Raw genomic sequence first — 19,754 nt, 5'->3', positions numbered from 1 at the left:
GAATGCTTCTCCTGGGCTACTGGGCCAATTGGCAGCGTTTGCAGCAACTTCCACCCCACCTCCTCTTTTCCTGGCTTCTAACATCGACACGCCTCCTTACAGCCCCGCCCCCTGAAATGGCCAATCAGAGAATGTAACGGAACCGGATAAGGCGGGCCCAATTTGGCACTGTCGACCAATCACTAACCTCAGTCAGCGGGGGCGGAAGCCTTGGTTTGGCCTTGGGTTCCGCCTTGGGGTGGGGGGTGGCCCGTAGGAGCAGGTGAGGGAATCGTGGGGCCGGAGAGTTTGGGTCTCACCTCCTGTTTGTCAGAATCGGGCGAAGACAAGCCTGCGAGCCCAGGAAGTGGGAAGCTCGACCGCCCTAGGAAAGAGCGAGTGGGCCGGCAGCTGCGGGGCAGAAGCAAACTGTGTGCAGGGTCCTTAGAAGCCGGTCCTGTTCGGCGCCGCTCTCCAGGCCATGGTGCAGGCGGAGCTCTGCGCGATCCCCAGGTGAGGGCGGCGGCTCCGACCGGGTTTTCCACCGCGGAAGAACTGGGTAGATGCCGGGTGGGGGAAAAAGGATGCTGCCGGTCCTGCTCCCCGGTAGCACCCAGAGCGGCCGCAGTTGCCGCAGCTGCAGCAGAAAGCACAGCGCAGGCCGAGGAGGAGGCTCGAGCTGCTAGTAAAGTCGCCCAACAGCTGTTTCTCCATAGTATGCGAGTTGATAAAACAGCCAAAGAACACGGCTCCCTATTACAACCTCCTTCGAGCTCTTTTTCCTTGCTACTCGGAGCTGATTTATGCGGAAACATGCCTTGCACTTGTACCTGGAGGAACTGGAGACAATGGATTCGACCTTTAGTGGCGGTCATCTACCTGGTGGTCCTAATGGTTGCGGTTCCCCTTTGCGTGTGGGAATTACAGAAAATGCAGGTAAGGGGCCTGCACCTTCGGCTCTACCCTTTCTTCTACCTCCAGCCCATCAAAGGTTGCCCATTTTTACCCTGAATGTCTCAGACTTGATATCCTGAAAACCATGTCATGTAAATGAGCCCGGTTTTAGTATTCAAACCTGTCTGGTGTCTTGTTCACGGTTTTTCAAAGCATGACACAGGTGGAGCTAGGACCGGGTCGAGGAAATACGTAGTTAGGATATATTAAAATAGCTGCGTAGAAGAGCACTGTTTTGTTTTGCAAGTATTCACCAATTCCTTGAAAGTAAGGTAATTTTATTCCTTAAATCTGATCTGTACAGATATTGGACTTGATCAAGTAAACTACCTTGAAAACCATGTATTGACTTTTATTAGCATTTAACTAGCTTCCTGAATTAAAGGATTCTAGTTGGTTTAACTTTGTTGTTTGTTTTTACTTTAGAAATTAACTCTTAACCAACAAAGGTTTTGCAAAAAGTCTCTTGTATATTTTTTGATGTCATATTCTTATTATGACATCAGTAAAGTACTACAAGCTGGAAGACCCCAAGGTAAATACTTAACTAAGATATGTACTTTATAGAAATTGTATAATGAACTTTAAATTCTAAGTTAATAATAAACAGAAAGTACTTTTACTTAGAAGCACCTATATTACAAGAGCTATAACAAGACCATGGCTATTTGCGGCCTTTTATTTATATGTTTTTATTTAAAAATCCTTTTTTTCAATTACAATTGACATTAAATACTAGTTTCAGGTGTGCAGCCTAGTGGTTAGATGTTTATATAACTTACAAAGTGATCCCCTTCCATAAGTCTTGTACCCATCTGACACCATACATAGTTATTAAAATATTATTAACTACATTCCCCATGTTGTACGTGGCTTTTTATAATTGCCAACTTGTACTTCTTAATACCATCAATTTGAGGTCTTTTATTGTGGAAATTATTTTTACATAAGTAAATAAAATGTATTTAATATACATTTGTTTTCTGTATGTTCACTAAATTATTATTATTATTATTCTTTTCCAGTACTGGCATAGTACATATAGTTATTTTTAATGTTAATATAATATTCAACCACATTAACTGTTTCCCCTTTTAACGTTAGATATAACCTATTTCCATAATTAATCAAAGACATCTTAATACAAATAGGGATTTTTTTTTACTTTGAAGTATTTCTTTGGAGTATAGGATAGGAAATACATTTAAGGTTAATGGTATGTATAGTATCAGCCTGTTTTAAGACCTCTCAGTTGTTGGTTTCAACTGTAGTTTTTTAAAATGTCAACCCTTAAGGAAAATTTTAATCTGCAATCTCCACTACTAACCCTAACCCTGAGCCGAATTCTCATCATGTCTTGCCTGGACTATTCTCAACACACCAGCAAAAATATTGAATTAAAACCTTCAAGTCACATTATATGTGTCCTCTTCTCAAAGTTTTCCAGTCACGCCTAGTCCCAGATTAAAAGCCAGTATCCCGCCCTGGCCAGTTTGGTTCAGCGGTTAGAGCGTCAGCCTGCGGTCCAGAGAGACCTGGGTTCGGTTACCACTAAGGGCATGTACCTCAGTTGCAGTTTGTCCCCGGCCCCGGTTGGGTCATGCGGGTGGGTCGTGCGGGTGGCAGCCACTCGATGTGTCCTTTTCACATGGATGTCTCTCTCTCTCCCTCCCTCTCTCTCCCTCTCTTGCTCTCTCTCCCTCCCAGTCTATCTGAACAAAAAATGGAAAAATGTCCTCAGGTGAGGAAAAAATATATATATATTTATTAAAAAATACATAAAAGCCAGTATCCCTAACTATGGTCGTTAAGGCCCAACATGACCCGACACTACCCTCACCGCATCCCCATCTGACTTTCCTCAATTCCTGAGTTTTCACCAAAGCCTTACTCAATCGTGAGGGGCACGCTCCCTCCTAAGACCACTGCACTAATGTTCCCCCTTCAAGGCATGCCCTTCCCCCCATGGTACTCTTATATCTTTATGTCCCTCAGACCTTTGCTCACACGTCACCCAGCCACCCTGTTTAACAGTGCATGTTTCACTTCCTCAACTTTGTATCTCTTCTTTCCTGCTTTATTTTTCTTCTCAAGACTCACTACCATCTACCCTGATATATATTTTACTTATTTTGTTTTCTTCCCAAATGTCTGATAATTAGTGATTGTTTGAGCCCTAGTGATAAATCAGGCTTGTGTCCTATATGCTGAAAGATGGAAACATTGAACTTAGTGGTGGTGGTAATAGCTACTTAGGCTGTGGTGACTTACGGCCCAAACCAGAATAGCAGAAACAGAGCTAGAAAAGGGGATTTCGTCTGCCAGCAGCACTTCTGTCTGGGAGAGAGCTGCCCCTCCAGCTCTGGCCCTGATGCCAAACATTTCAGTTCCTCCTGGTGTGTCTCTGGTGCCTTTCAAGCTGCTGTTTTTTCTGCCACACACAACTTCTGTTTTTAGTTTTTTAAAAATAAAAAGTTTTCCGTTGCTTTTGTCTCCGTAGGAGGTAGGTAAATCCATCAGAAACAGAAAAAAAGAAAACTGAATTTTAAGCATTGTTGGACGTGAAGGAGGTGAAGAAATAGGATTTGACAGTGGATTGGATTGGGAAGGAGAGACAGTGAGAAAAAGGGAGAAATCAAGAACGACTATCAGGCTTCTGTCCTGAACAACAGAGTACCTGGTGATGCCAGTTAACTGAGATGGACAGTTGACAGGGACAGACTGGAGAGAAATGGAGTTCTTTGGACATTTAGTTCGAAGTACACATGAGACAGTCAGATGGGCATGTTCATTTTTGTTTTGTTTGAATATTTTGACTCTAAGGGGACCTGAGAAATGAATGGCACAGTAGATAGGAATGTAGGGTTAGGGGAGCATTTTTTTTCCCCTTGTATTTTGTTTTTAAGATTCCAGACACTAACTAGAGCATGTTCCAAATATTTAGGTATAATTTTACTTAGTATCCTTAATAACCCTGAAGCATAGGAATTATCTTTATTTTATAATAAGTGGCTAAAGGGACATTGTGCTCAGTGCTCTACATACAGTACTCTTATCATCCTCTTCATCATTGTTCATGAAATGAGTCTTTGTATCCAAAATGCTTAACACCCTTCCCAGCATGTAGTAGATGCTCAGTAAGCCCTAATTGCCACTGTTGTTTTTAAAATAGCATCACTGTTCTTGCATTGGAGCAGCAATTCTTTTTGTTGTGGAACAGCAACTTAGTTGGGATTAGGTTCTCAGTTGAACACCTAATGTGTGCATCTGCCTGAGCTCTACATAAAGTAGTTGACATTTAGGGACAGTTTTGTATGAAAAATACATGTCTTTTAAGCACTAGAATCACAATGGTCACACTGAAGTCAGTGGGAACAGATTGTAGAAAATGGGAGGTTCACATAGCTGGTCCCATGCCCACTCATTTACTAGAATGGCAAGATGACCATCTGGTGGGAGCAGGGAGGAAGGGGTCAGTGGTGGGGAGCATCTGTAATACTTTCAACAATGAAGATAAAAACAGAAGAAGAAATCCTTAAATCTTGGGCGGGGGGTCGGGGGAGGAGATGACCATCCACACTATTTAAGCTATTTCTGTCACTCTCTTACTTGGTCAAGTGTGTGCAACTGAAGTCAAGTAAGTTAAATGCACACATGATGTCATGCTGCTCTGCGGTCATTTTGCCCTGCCCCCTGGTCTTCATGTCCTAAGTGGCTACCCTCTCTGTAAGTGCTTCTCTCTTCTCCTCAGGAGGATTGGGGAAAACACTCTCCCATTCCTCTCTGCCTCTGCTTTGAAAGCATTCAGCTGAGGGACAGTTAACTCACTCCTGGATGCTCATCTTGAATGGCTTTTTCTTTCCTCTCTACTTTCTTCAAGTTACCTTAGGGAAAAAAATCTACCCTCTTATCTGCCCCTTGTTTTGTGAGCCAGAAAACCCTAGTCATGGCTGATAAGTTTAATAATGTTAATGGTATCCTTATAGCAATGTGTCTCAAGTGTGAATAATTTATTTAGAGGTAAATGTAAATTAAATTAAAATCAGTGTAATAATTGTATTAATTTCTACAGATATCTAGAGTTGACGTATTTTAATGTTACTTAAATATGTACATGAGAGTTTAAATTTCTTATACATATGGCTTTTCATATAACTCAAAAGTCAATACTGTAAAACTAGTGGTTCAAATTAATGGCATTAATGTGTACAGATAAACTCTGTTACCGCTTGCAATGTAAAAATGGTACTGACTCCATGATGCAAGATTTTTTTTTTAAATTTGGCATCACTATACTGCAGTGACTCAATTATCCAGTCACTTGTTTTATGATCGTTTGAGCACACTGAGGTCTCTTTGCCTTTATTAGTCACCAGCGCATCATTATTCTCTTAAGCTTACTACCAAGTTCTACTCTTTGGCAATCAGTCATGAAGACAAATGTGGGCATTAAGATGCATTGGCGATACTGTTCCTAATAATCACCTTATAATAGAGAAGATCTAAAATATGCTTTTTTGTGGGTTTTTTAAAATTATTTTAGGTCATCATTAAAATGAACACTCAATTTTATTTATTTTTAATATTTTGTCTTTATAGATTTTAGAGACAGAGGAAGGGAGAGGGGAAGAGAGGTAGAAACATCAATGAGAGAGAACATCGATTGGCCGTCTCCTGCATGCCCCCCCCCCCCCCCCCCCCCCCGCCGGGGATCAGGCCCACTATCTGGTCATGTGCCCCGACTGGGAATTGAACCGGTGACCTCTCGGTGTATGGGTCGATACTCAACCACTGAGCCACTCCAGCAAGGCTGAATACTCCATTTTAAATCACATTTAGCCAAGCAAAAATCCCTGGAATATGATTGCTCAGACATTTCTTTTAGCATCTTCAACCACACATGTTGCCTGTCACTTACTGCTTTGATTAGTCTCCAGCATTCAGCAAGGCTTTTGTACTTGCTTTTCAAGTTCTCCATCCAGTTTAATGTAGGGGTTTATCATTGTGAGAATTAGCTTCGTTCTTTTTTTTTTTTTTTATCCTCACCCGAGGACATTCTTCCATTTTTTTTGTACAGATAGAGTGGGAGGGAGAGAGAGGAACAGAGAGAGAGAGAGAAACATCGATGTGAAAGGAACACATCGAGTGGCTGCCACCGCACGACCAACCAGGGCCGGGGACAAACTGCAACCGAAGTACGTGCCCCTAGCGGGAACCGAACCCGGGTCTCTCCGGACCGCAGGCCGACGCTCTAACCGCTGAGCCAAACCGGCCAGGGCTAGCTTCGTTCTTTTGTTTTCTACTTATTTAATCTTTGGCCACCTGATAAGAAATCTGTTCAAAACAGTAAAACTAGAAGTTGTGCACTTCAGTTCTATTTAATTAACTGCTCAAACCCCTCAAGTACCAAAAATGTATGCCCACCAATTTTTCTCTAAAAAGTTACATTTGCTTTTTTTTTTTTTTTTATTAATTAAAAGAATTCACAGCCCTGGCCGGTTTGGCTCAGCGGTTAGAGCGTTGGCCTGCGGTCCTGAGAGACCCGGGTTCAGTTCCCGCTAAGGGCACGTACCTCGGTTGCAGTTTGTCCCCGGCCCTGGTTGGTCGTGCGGGTGGCAGCCACTCGATGTGTCCCTTTCACATCGATGTTTCTCTCTCTCTTCCTCTCTCCCCCTCCCACTCTACCTGAACAAAAAATAGAAAAATATCCTCAGGTGAGGATAAAAAAAAAAAAAGAAAGAAAAAAAAAAAAAAAGAATTCACACTCTGAGGCAGGAGGTCAAGTTAGTATAAAATTCATTCCCTAGGACACCTGGGATAGAGCCAGAGGTTCAAATAAATTTGTTTTTATCAAAAAGTAAGTGGATTACTTCAACTCTACCTAGGATGAGATAGTTCAAAGTATATTTTTAGAAATTGAGCTTTTATAGGATAGAAGATTGATCAGGCATTGGCCTAAGAGGGGAATTAGAGCTTTTTAAAGTGTAGTATCCTGAGTTGATACTGCTATGTATAGGAAGGGTAGCATATATTGACACAGTTTGCTTGAACAGGAGTCGTGGCTATACTTACCGAAGGGGAGGGTTAAAAGACATGATGCACGTGAAGACCTTAAAACATCTCACATAGTTTAGTAAATGTTCCACTAACATGTTGTATAACAGTTTGCAGAAAATAAAGGCAGATTTTTATTTTAGAGACATAAAAGCATAGAAATAGACCATATAAAGATTTTTATGTTTGAGTTGTACAGAAAATTTGAAAAGTCTATATCTCTAAACACAATAATCAAATCCAAAGAGCAGATAAACAGAGGGGAAATAACATGATGTTAACACGGTTCGTGTACACAGCACTGTTACAAAAGGCCCCATGAGGAAAAAGGCTCAATCCCATGAGGGGAATTCTGTCCCTCCCTCTACAAGAGGAAAAATAGACTGTTTATTAAAGAATAGATAAAAAATAGCCCTGGCCGGTTTGGCTCAACCGTTAGAGCGTCAGCCTGCGGTCCGGAGAGACCCGGGTTCGGTTGCAGCTAAGGGCGTGTACCTCGGTTGCAGTTTGTCCCCGGCCCTGGTTGGTCGTGCGGGTGGCAGCCACTCGATGTGTCTCTTTCACATCAATGTTTCTCTCTCTCTCTCTCTCTTCCTCTCTCTCTCTCCCACTATGTACAAAAAATGGAAAAATATCCTCGGGTGAGGATAAAAAAAGATAAAAAATAACTACTAGTCATTTGGAAAACATTAGGCCTGCCCTGCCGGTGTGGCTCAGTGGTTGAGCATCAACCCTTGTACCAAGAGGTCACCATTTGATTCCTGGTCAGGATACATGCCCAGATTGTGGGCCCAATACGGGGGGGGGGGGGGGGGCATGCAGGAGATGGCGTCAATGTTCTCTCTCATCGGTTTCTATTTCTCCCTTCCTCTGTCTAAAATCAATAAAGAAAAAACAAAAACTTTAGGCCTCATTAATAATCAGATAAATGAAAATTGAAGAAATAAAAAATATTTATCTCTTTTAATATCTGAGAATTTATACCAGCATGTTCTTCTGCTTCTTAAGGTTGGAATACACACCAAGGCTTGGTTTATTGCTGGAATATTTTTGTTGTTGACTATACCTATATCACTGTGGGGAATATTGCAACATTTAGTGCATTATACACAACCTGAACTGCAAAAACCAATAATAAGGTAAACTTAAAATATTTTAAATCTATTAGCGTTGTGTTCACTTATTTCATAAATATAATGTAAAATGTTTTTAATTTATGTTTTGCTTTCCAAATAGGATACTTTGGATGGTACCCATATACAGTTTAGATAGTGTAAGTATGTTTCATTTTATCTCATTAAGAACTTTTTTGATGATACTAACTATGTATACTTATAGAATAGAATGCTTAAAGTAATGAAAAGTATTTTTGTTTGGCAATAGGGATCAAATTAAGAAAAGTGATAAGGTTCACTTGTTTTTAAGGTTGATAACGAAGATAAAGTATGACAACAGAAAACGTAGACATTTAAAATTTTTAAAAATCTGTATCCAGCTGTTGGCTCTCTCCCTCCTGGGAGCACACCCTCCCCTTTCCCCTTCCCCCCTCCAAATGCAGGCCCATTACCTCCTGAGCCCATTTCTTCTACCACTCACTCCTTCTACCTCTGGGATTTTTCTAACTAAACATTTTCTTATTTAAAAAAAAAAAAAAATTGCCCTGGGCAGTGTGGCTCCTGCACCAAAGGTTCTTGAGTTTAATCCCTGAGGCACCCCCCCCACACACATACTGCATGGGGGTGCTGGAGTCAACCAGTTGATGTCTCCCCCCCCCCCCCCTTTTCCACACTGTCTTAAAATCAATGGAAAAAAGATCCATGGGTAAGGATTAACAACAACAACAATAATAATCTATAGCTGTTTTCTTTGCTTAATCTTCTAAAATTTCAGATTAGTAGCTCTTAGTCCTTAAAAACTGTAATATTTAAATGTACATTATCATCCTTTTTATTTAAATCTTTTATTTCAACAACAACAAAACTTTCCCAATGGATTCTAGCATAGTTGCTACAGGTGACTGCTTTAATTTGAGTAACTATAAAGGAAATGTTTTTCACAGCATTTTCTATGATCATGTCAAAAATTTTAGAGCTCTGGCTGGTTTGGCTCAGAGGTTACAGTGTCAGCCTGCAGACCAGAGAGTCCCGTGTTCAATTCCTGCTCAGGGCATGTGCCTCGGTTGCAGTTTGTCCCCTGCCCCAGTTGAGTTCGTGTGGGTGGCAACCACTCGATGTGTCTCTCTCACATGGATGCCCCCCCCCCCCCCCGCTCTATTTGAAGATAAATGCAAAAATGTCCTCGGGTGAGGATTAAAAAAAGAAAAATTTATAAAGATTTTATGTAAGAACCCAAATGTATGTAATTTAGCTTCTTTCTTTCATATTCGTTATTTACCCCCAAATACAGATGTTTTCATTTACAAATATCCAAGATGTTTGTTGCTTCAAGAAATTCTCACAGATTGTCTGGTAGCCTTCATAATAATCATCTTTCAAAAGTGTGATGTAAATATGTGGCATGTTCACAAATTAGCTTATTGTGAATATCATGAATTGGAGTGATAATTCATTTTATCTTAGCTGCAACTATTTTTAACATCTGTGCTTTTTTATAGTGGGTAGCTTTGAAAAATCCCAGCATTGCAATATATGTGGATACCTGCAGAGAATGTTACGAAGCTTATGTCATTTACAACTTTATGGGATTCCTTACCAATTATCTCACTAACCGGTATCCAAATCTGGTATTAATCCTTGAAGCCAAAGATCAACAGAAACATTTCCCTCCTTTATGTTGCTGTCCACCATGGACTATGGGAGAGTAAGTATGTTTGGTTTTAATATTTTTATGTTTTGATTTTATTTAAGCTATCAGTTCTCTGCAAAGCAGTGTGTTAAGTACTATAAGCAAGACAAAAATATGAGTCCCTTCCCTTGTGTAGTTCATAGTCAAGTTTAAAGACTAACCAAACACATCTTGATAATCCACACATAAATTAGTTTCTTTTACATTATTCATTCTAAATAGAAAAAAAAAAACTTAGAAATCATTTACTCAACCAGTTTTTAGAGATTAATTTATTCAAGATCATATAGCTAGTTAATGACAAAATCAAAAGCATTTTCTATACCTATTGAGATGATCATGGTTTTTTACCTTTAACCTCTTAATATAGGGAATTAGATTAGTGGATTTTCTAATATTAAAACCTCCTTTCAAGGATAAATTCAAAGTGGTTATGATGTATATCACCTGCTTTTCTACAGGACTTGATTTACTAATATTTTTTTAGAATTTTTACATGAGTAAAATTAGACTGCCGTTTTCTGTCCTTGTACTGTCCTTGTCTGGTTTTTACATCCAGGTTCCACTGCCTTTTATTTGTCTACCACAAGAAGAGATTGTGAACTATACCTTGAAAGATTAGGCCTGGACTTTTCATTGTGGGGCAAAATAAATGATAGAGCTAGTCAGTCTTCCTGTTGTTTTCTGAATCCTTTTTGTTGTTGTTGTTGTTTTAATAGTTTTTAGGAATTGGGCAGAATAGGCAAAGTTTTAAAGTGTATGGGCATATATTAGTTTATAACTTCTTTGTCTCTTTTGGATCTCTTGTTATGACTTCTTTCCATTTCTAATGTCACTAGTTTTTTTTTCTCTCTGTTTGTTTTCTTGAAAAGTCTTGCCAGAAGTTTCCCTGATCTTCTCAAGAACTGATTTTTGGCTTTATTGGTTCTCTCTGTCGGGTGTTTGTTTTTAATTCCATTAATTTCTGCTCTGTTTTTACTTCCTTTTTCCCATTTCTTTTGGTTTACTATGTTCTAGTCCTAACATGTTAGAGTCTGAGCTTGTTAATTTATAGCCTTTCTTCTTTTTTTTAACACAGCATTTAAAACTATACATATTATTTTAAGTTCTCATTCACTCCTTGCATCTCAGTTCTTCTGTTTAGGACCATGTACTTATTTCTAAAGTAGGCCCTTACCATTTCCTTTAGTTTCAGTGTATCAGTGGCAGATTTTCTCATGTGATTCTCCACAGTATCTTTATTTTGCCCTCATTCTTGAAAGATAGTTTTACAGAATACGTGGTTCTGTGTTGACAGGATTTCTCCAAGCGTTTTTAAGATATGATTCCACCAAATTCTGGCTTCAGTTGTTACTGTTAACCTTCTACTGTCCGTCTAATTGTCTCTCCATTATAGGTGACCTGTCCCCAAACTGCATTTAAGACCCTCTCTGTCTTTGATGTTTTGTAGTTTCACTGTGAAGTATTTAGGTTGTGTTGGTTTTGTTTTTAGTCCTAAATTTACAGTGTGCTCAATCTGTAGATTCATGTTTTTCATTAGTTCTGAAAAGTTCTTGGCCATAATCTCTTCTGATCTTGCCTTTTCTGCTCTGTATTCTGTAACTCTGATTATGTTAGACTTGATTCTATTTCATTCTGTGTAACTCATTCACATTGTCTCTTCGTTTTAGCCTTTGCTACATTATGGGCAATTTTTTCAGATACATCCTCTAGTTCATTAATTTTCCATAACTTTCAAAGGTATCTAATTGGCTATTTAATCCATCTGCATAGTCACCCTTAGTGGTCTCAGGTTTGGTTTGGCAGTCAACTCATAGAATACTAGAGATTCAACCAGCTCCAACTTAAGCTTTGTAAAGAGTATGGGATAGGAAGACCAACAGGCACAGCCAGAGACCTTGCAACAAGCCCAAGTGTAATTCCTTGACACCACCACAGGGGGCACACTTAGTTGTAACTGGGAATGAGCCACCTCAACACAGAGAAGGCTCTCAGCACATAGAACCCCAGCAGTTACTCCGACCTAGTAACACAGCAACTCAAGGTCTGTGTGTAGACTCTCAGTCTCCTCAGCCTAGATGTAATTCTTAAATTAGAGGATTCATAGTACATAGCATGATAACCAGTTTTCCTGATAGGAGTGCTAAATAAGTACTTGCCCCCAGAGCCCATTGGTCTTTTAAGAAGGCTTACACAAGGCTGTCAGGGGGAGAACCCTTTTTCAATAGTGCATTTGGGGACTTTTTTGTTGTTTGTTACTCCTTGTGAAATTGACCCTATGTTGAGTGAGCCCAGTGAAAGAATAAAAATTGTTTCTTATTTTTGGATCTTTGTTTTGTCCTTTCAGAGTATCTGGTCTATGATAGTCTCTGGTATGCTAAATACCAAACTTGAAACTGCATCTTAAAATATAAATGATACTTACATTTATATACATACACACACATACATAATTCATTTGTTAATCAGTTTTCCTTCCAGAAACACCCAGGGACACACTTTTGTTATTTTGTTCTGTGCTACACTGTTCACTAATTTGAAACTATACACAGAAAGGGCATTCTTCAGAAGATGTGGTTGTCAAATAATTTCTAAAATAGTATAGAAATGATTTGTTTGCTACCATCCACGTTTTTCCCCAGTCGCCATTTAGAATGTCTGAATTAAAAGTTAAATACAGCCCTGGCCGGTTTGGCTCAGCGGTTAGAGCATCGGCCTGCGGTCCAGAGAGACCCGGGTTCGGTTCCCGCTAGGGGCATGTGCCTCGGTTGCAGTTTGTCCCCGGCCCTGGTTGGTCGTGCGGGTGGCAGCCACTCGATGTGCCTCTTTCACGTCGATGTTTCTCTCTCTCTCTCTTCCTCTCTCTCCCTCCCACTCTATCTGTGCAAAAAATGGAAGAATGTCCTCGGGTGAGGATTAAAAAAAAAAAAAAAGTTAAATACAAATATGGCATCATTTGTCAACGTGAATCTAATTTGGGGGCTTTGGAGAAAATTTGATACTATTTAAATGAGTAGTTGACAATGCTAAGTTCTTTTCCTTTGGCAGAGTATTGCTGTTTAGGTGCAAACTGGGTGTATTGCAGTATACAGTTGTCAGACCATTCACCACCATCATTGCTTTGTAAGTACATAGAGCTTATTTTTTATTTATTTTTTAATCCTCATGCTCTTATGTGGAACAACTGAGAAGAAAAACATATAAAGAATGTTAATTTACTTGTTTATAATACAGGTCTAGTCTTATTTAAAAAACACAAAATAGCCCTGGCTGGTTTGGCTCAGCAGTTAGAGTAGAGTGTTAGCCCAGGAACCGAAGGGTCCTGGGTTTGATTCCAGTCAAGGGCATGTACTTGGTTTGTGGGTTCAATCCTCTGCCCCAGTTGGGGTCATGCAGGAGGCAACTAATCAAAGTATCTCTCACATCAATGTTTCTTTCTCTCCCTCCCTCCCTTCCACTTTGGTTTTTTTTTTTTTTTAATTGATGGAAAAATATCCTCAGGTGAGGATTAAAATAAATAAATAATAAACACAAATAAGCAATTAAAAACAATTTATAGAAACCCTACTATATGAAATAAAGGGACCATTTATAGGCAAATAATCACCACAGAATTCTTTTAAATAACAATCTCTCGAGCACTTTCTGGAAAACATTTAAAAAATGGTTTCTTTTTTAAATACTAGTTCACACAACTTTACAGAAATACCTATTACATGAAGTTAAAGTATGCTACTTTAGGTTCATTACATGGTTTTATTTTCTAAATAGTTAAGTTAGAATATGTACACTATATTCTAAGGAAGAAATCATATTTTTCTTTTTTAGTAATTCTGTTGAGGCTTAGCACTTGAGATAAAATTAAGCTACCTGGTAACACTATTCCCTAAAAATTTTAAAACATCAAATAATTTAAAGCAGGTAGATTGCATGTTTTATCTGCTAATTGTAACTAATATTCTGCATGTTTACAGAGGAAAACAGGTGAAAGAAGCAGTCAGTTCTTTATTCTGCCTTTGAGCTAGCAATTCTTTAGTGACATTTACCTTAGAATTAAGACTAATACTCTTATTTATGAAGGCATGTTTTATTTTCTGCAGTTTAGAGACGAGGTAATCATGTAAGTTAATATTTAGATCTAGGTCTTCATAAAATGTACCTCTAGGTCTTCATAAAATGTACCTCCAGGACAATTTAGGTGAAAAAATTAGAGTTATAGACCTGCATTTTATATTTATAACAATCAAGCTTTTGAAAATTAGGCAGCATAATTTTTTTGACTATCTGTATAACTACCCTTTCTAGTTCAATGTATATATCTTACTTTGGATTTACTTCAAATTGGAGGTACAATCATGGTAACATTTCTAGGGAAAAAAATGTATTTTTAAACACCTCTGTGACCAAGATCAAGTAGCTATCCACAGGATCTTTTAAATAAACTGACTTTCAAATTTAAGTATTTCTGTCCATGCTGTATTTTAAAATATGTTTTGGTTTAATCATAAAAGTTGTCTCATTTTTACCGTTTTTAGAATCTGTGAGCTGCTTGGTGTATATGATGAAGGCAACTTTAGTTTTTCAAATGCTTGGACTTACTTGGTTATAATAAATAACATGTCACAATTGGTAAGTAAATATTCATCCTAACTGTACTAAATTAGTATCTATAACTCTAAATTCCTAGGGAAAGTTTCTTTAGGAATAAAGCTTGTTACTTTTTTATCTTGAAATTTGACTTATAGGAAGAATTTCAAGACACTATAACATATATCTTTATATATATATATAAAGATATAACATGATATAATATCTTTGTTAGTTATTTGGTGAGTGTGATACCTTGACCTGTGTATTGTGTTTGTTCATTGCACAGTTCGTGGATATGTCATAAAGAAAAGCACAGTGCCCTCCCTTAAAAAAAATAAACCATATCCTAGGCATATTCAGTAAGATTCTCATATATATTTGGAATTAAAGGGAAATTGAGAATGCCAAGTTTTAAAAATGTATGTTCTGGATACTATACTGCAATGCTGTAATTTTTAACTGTCTGATTCAACTTAATGTACAATTTCTTTAAAACCTTTAATGCCTTCAGCAAAATAATAATTTAGATGCAGTGGCATGCATGTGTGGTGTGTTGGGGGTTTAGAATAAAAATCAGGTGTACAGGCCCTGGCCAGGTAGCTCAGTTGGTTAGAGTGTCATCCCGATACACCGAGGTTGCGGTTCAATCCCTGGTCAGGGCACATACCAGCATCAATCACTGGGTGCATGGATAGGTGGAATAAGTCAATGTTTCTCTCTCTCTCAATCAATAAAAATTTAAAAAAAATTTTTTTCTTAATCATGCTTGTGTATTCAGAGCTTTCCCACGTTTATATTCTTTGGAACCAGTAATTCCATTTCTGGGAATGCATCCTCAAGTAATGGTCAGAAGTACTTGTGCTTTATCATTGTATATAAAGCCAATTATTTGTCATAGCAAAAGGCTGAAAATCTTAAACCCAGTGATGGGGACTGGTTGAATGTACTGTGCTCCTTTCATGGGCCAAAATATTTGGCAGTTATTAAAAATAATGTCTTTATCTTTATTGTTTAAAAGATAACAGATGTTCCCCCTTTTTTCCCCCAGTGAACCCCCCCTCCCTGCTCCCACCCCCCTCCTGCCTTCCCCACAGTATTGTCTGTGTCCATTGGTTATGCATATTTGCCTGTAAGTTCTTTGGTTTCTCTTCCCAACCCCCCACATCCCCCTTCCTCGGAGGTGTGCCAGTCTGTTCCCTACTTCCATGTCTCTGGATCTGTTTTGGTCATCAGCTTATTTTGTTCATTATATTCCATTATGAAACCTATGGAAAAGTAAGGTTAAGTGTTGGGGAGGGGGAATCAGACAACAAAATTTTGTGTTTAGTTGATGATACCTGTTAAAAACCACTTTATGTATAAATAGGAATGGTTGGATGATGGGACTGTGAACAACTTTATATTTTACTGCTTTGATAGTCTAAGTATCTTAAATGCACATTTTATGATTTTAATGTGAAGCAGTAAACGTTTAAAAAGATGTTTACTGCTATGCAAAAACATGAGGTAAAACAGTTGTTTCGAGCATTTATTGTATAAAAGTAAGTTCAGCTAGATTAACATACTGCCCTTGAGAAAAATTGCTTTCCTAACTCCTTACTTTCAGATGTCATGGTCACACTTTGATTGAAAAGGACTTAATGTGTTGATTTATAATGAATGCTCAACCCTTATAATGGTAATTTGTGTACAAAAGCCATTGCTAAGCAGATAATGTTTTTATTTTGGCTGAATAAGAGCTTTTTTTCCATGCATGGCAGCTCTTTGTTCATTGTTTCTGGGCCCCAGTAAGTGAACACTTAAAACCATTTTCAGGGAAGATGTTATACATCTCTTCTGAGAAATCTCATGTCATATGTATTCATCCATAGTAAACTATAAAAGCTTGTTGTTAATCTAAAATAATCATAATAAAGCCTAAAAAAATTGCCTAAAATATTCTATACCAGGTCTCTGCATTATAATTTTAATATTTCTACTACTATATTTAGTTATTCTTACTGAAGAAGTTTATCTTGATTGTTTCTAGTTTGCCATGTACTGTCTCCTGCTATTTTATAAAGTACTGAAGGAAGAACTGAGTCCAATCCAGCCTGTTGGCAAATTCCTTTGTGTAAAGCTGGTAGTTTTTGTTTCTTTTTGGTAAGTGTTGCTTTATCTTAAATGTTCTCATTTTCCAAAGGACATAAGACTGTTGACTAGGGAGGATTTTTTCAAATAGTTTTAGTACAGAAAATGAATTAAAATGTCTCTAATTACCTTTTTAAAAGTTCATCCTTTTAGCCCTTGGTTTTTCATCAGGAAATAATCAGATGGCCACTGTCACTTTTAAAAAAGAAAAGAATTTGAGACAACCTAAATGTCTCAACACTAGAGGAATTGTTAAAGGAAGGAATCATTAAAATAAATCGTGGTGTTTCCATATAAGAGAATACTTTGCAGCTTGGAAGATAAACATAATACAGTATAGAATATTTAATAATGTGATGAAATATTTATCAGTAAAAATATTTTCTAAAACAAATGGCAAAATTGTACATGGTCCCAGTTTAGTAACAGGGTGGATCATAAGGGTCCTAGAAACAAATACACCAAATTTAACAACATACAAATAATATAAAAAGTGGGAAAAGAAGAAGTCCTTATTCCTACCACCCAGAATAATTTCATATTATAAACGCTTGTAGAACTTAATATGTTTAGTATATTGTGGATATAATTCTTTATCAGTGAAGTGAGATATAATTTTGTTGTTTAGGATTTTTTTGGTTTTGCTTAGTATTCTGTTGTGTAAATGTGACTTTTAAACTAATTTCCTATTAACATTTAGGTTCCTAATTTTATCACCATTACAAGCAATAGTAAAGTGAATATTCTCGTCTGTAGAACTGTGAAAGCTTGTCTAGTTATCTCATTGTTAGCTGATTAAATTGAACCTGGGGTCATACATATCCTTGGATTTGCTTGAAACGCTCAGTATGATGTCCTTAGAGTTAGACCCCTTCTTGAGTGTGTCCCTAGTTCCAGTACTTCAAACAAGACTGGTTTCACAATGTTTGTTAATCTGAATGATCAGTATGTGTAAATAACATGTAAGTATCTACCCTTTACTTCATTTTAAATGCCTACTGTACGGATTAGGCATTATCTATGTTTAGGGAGAACTTAAATCTAGTTACTTATGCACACTTTCAAAACAAAAAGACATATAAATCAAGTACTGAAGTCCTAAAAATACATAATCCAAATTCATGTGATGAAACTGTACAAGAATAAATTTGTAAGGCAAGTAAATATTTTGATATAGACACATTGTCTTCAGGAACATGCTGTGAAGGCAAGTTGTGGTCCACAGGTTGTGGGGGTTAACTTTTTAAAATGGCATATTTTTAAAACAACTGCTCATTTTATGCTTGATATAGATTTGGCGTTTACCTTTTCCTAACATATAGGCAAGCAGTAGTTATTGCTTTGTTGGTAAAAGTTGGCGTTATTTCTGAAAAGCACACGTGGGAATGGCGAACTGTAGAAGCTGTGGCCACAGGCCTCCAGGTAAGTAGTGCTATCTCTGAATTCAGTAGAACTTTACCATTTGTTAAGCATTTTTATATTAAGCATATATATATTTTTTTAATCCTCACCCAAGGATGTTTTTGTATTAATCTTCAGCTAGGGTGGGAGGGAGGGAGAGGAAGAAAGGGAGAGAGAAACATCATTGTGAGACACATCCACTGGTTGCCTCCCAAGGCACACCCCTGACCAGGGCTCAGGACGAACTGCAACCGAGGTACATGCCCTTTACTGGAATCGAACCTGCGGCTCATTGGTCTGCGTGCCGACGCTCTAACCACTGAGCAAAATCGGCCAGGGCAAGCATATTCTCTCTTAAACCTGACAGCAGTGCAGGCTATGGGGCTACTGTTATCTTCACTTTGCAAGAGAAATGGGGGAACCCTAGCGAAATTGGCTCTTAATTACTAATTAGTAGTAGGCCCCAGAATACAATCTGGATTTTGTTATTCCTAGTTAATCTATCTGCATTTCTGCTCTTAGTCCTTGGGCAGTGGATTGCACATTCTGTGTACTTTGCTAAGAAATACTTGATTTAGTGCAAAATAGATTTAAATTGTTGGCATTTTTAGGTCAAAGTAATTATTTTGGAAAATAGGAAAATGGTTATACTTATGGGGAAAAACTCAGCTATTGATACTTAAGTACTTTTGAAAAGGAAGAGTGTTTTTCCTTTACTACAAAATTAGATTTAAACTCAAAGCTGGCTGATATTTTTGTTGTAGGACTTTATTATCTGTGTTGAGATGTTCCTCGCTGCTATTGCTCATCACTACACTTTCTCATATAAACCATATGTCCAAGAAGCAGAAGAGGGCTCATGCTTTGATTCCTTTCTTGCTATGTGGGATGTTTCAGACATTAGGGATGATATTTCTGAACAAGTAAGGCATGTTGGTAAGTACCAGTCATTTAATTCATTCAAAAACGTAATTTTATTAAGGGCAATTTAGTAGCTATTTAAGAGATGAAAAGACAGTACCACAATAAGTCTCTTTTATATATGGAGGGGGGGGGGGCTTATTTTTAGCATGTAAGTTTATAGTGCTAAAATATGAATACTTAATTTTTGGCTAACTTGGAAACCTTTATATTACTTTAAAGGAAGGACAGTCATGGGACATCCTAGGAAAAAATTTTTTCCTGAGGATCAAGATCAAAATGAACACACAAGCTTGTTATCATCATCATCACAAGATGCACTTTCTGTTGCCTCTTCTGTGCCACCTTCACCTGTGGGTCACTATCAAGGGTTTGGACGTACTTTGACTCCCCAGACTACCATAGCTGACATAGCTGATGAAATAGGTAATGATACTACAGAAGAAAAAAGAGAACCTTCAGATAAACCTGTGGCCTCCTGAACAGTGTGTGAAAACAAACTGCACTGCTACTACCATGTTATTTCAATACCTGGTATCGCATCGCTCAGGATTTTGTGCTTGGGACAAGCCATAAATGATGGAAAATTTCAACACAAAGACAGGCGAAAGCCAGGTACTACTGGATTTATATAACTAAATTTTGTATGTCACAAATAACCAATCTAAATATCCTAGACTTAGACTTGATTTCTTAACATTAGAGTATCACATACTCAGATGATAGAAAAATGACAGTGTACTAAGAGTTCCTGATGTTACATGCTTTATCAAGAGGATGGGCATAAAAATAATAATAATGACAATAATAATGCTTCCTACCACTGCTGCATGAATATAGTGCTCTGGAGTTAGCAGAAAGTTAATTCAGAAATATGAATTAGTGGAACGTAATCATAATCATGTGCCATGTATTTCTCA

General features: G+C 37.9%; 1 protein-coding gene across 2 annotated transcripts; it reads left to right on the top strand.

The window, feature by feature from the left end:
• Positions 1-231: 231 nt before the first annotated feature.
• On the top strand, positions 232-19,754 carry TMEM184C (transmembrane protein 184C). Of its 2 annotated transcripts, none has more exons than XM_036241730.1 (10): positions 232-915; positions 7,996-8,126; positions 8,224-8,260; positions 9,602-9,807; positions 12,841-12,915; positions 14,328-14,421; positions 16,412-16,524; positions 17,835-17,934; positions 18,678-18,849; positions 19,057-19,754. In XM_036241730.1, the coding sequence occupies exons 1-10, from the start codon at positions 697-699 to the stop codon at positions 19,314-19,316; spliced, it is 1,407 nt and encodes a 468-aa protein (XP_036097623.1). In that variant the 5' UTR covers positions 232-696; the 3' UTR covers positions 19,317-19,754. The 2 variants fall into 2 exon arrangements, with proteins under 2 accessions (XP_036097623.1, XP_036097624.1); XM_036241731.1 differs by lacking the exon at positions 232-915 and adding an exon at positions 1,384-1,468.

This window comes from Molossus molossus, unplaced genomic scaffold (assembly GCF_014108415.1).
Source record: "Molossus molossus isolate mMolMol1 unplaced genomic scaffold, mMolMol1.p scaffold_m16_p_4, whole genome shotgun sequence".
Lineage (NCBI taxonomy): Eukaryota > Metazoa > Chordata > Mammalia > Chiroptera > Molossidae > Molossus > Molossus molossus.
The sequence above is the reverse complement of the archived record's forward strand: the minus strand, read 5'-3'. Positions and strand labels throughout refer to the sequence as shown.

What these genes read in the sequence shown, in the direction of transcription:
- TMEM184C (XM_036241730.1), top strand. Translation starts at nt 697, where the DNA reads ATGCGAGTTGATAAAACAGCCAAAGAACACGGCTCCCTATTACAACCT. An exon ending in TTCACCACCATCATTGCTTT is followed by an intron (nt 12,916 to 14,327) that starts GTAAGTACATAG and finishes TACCGTTTTTAG; the next exon opens with AATCTGTGAGCTGCTTGGTG. An exon ending in GTAGTTTTTGTTTCTTTTTG is followed by an intron (nt 16,525 to 17,834) that starts GTAAGTGTTGCT and finishes CCTAACATATAG; the next exon opens with GCAAGCAGTAGTTATTGCTT.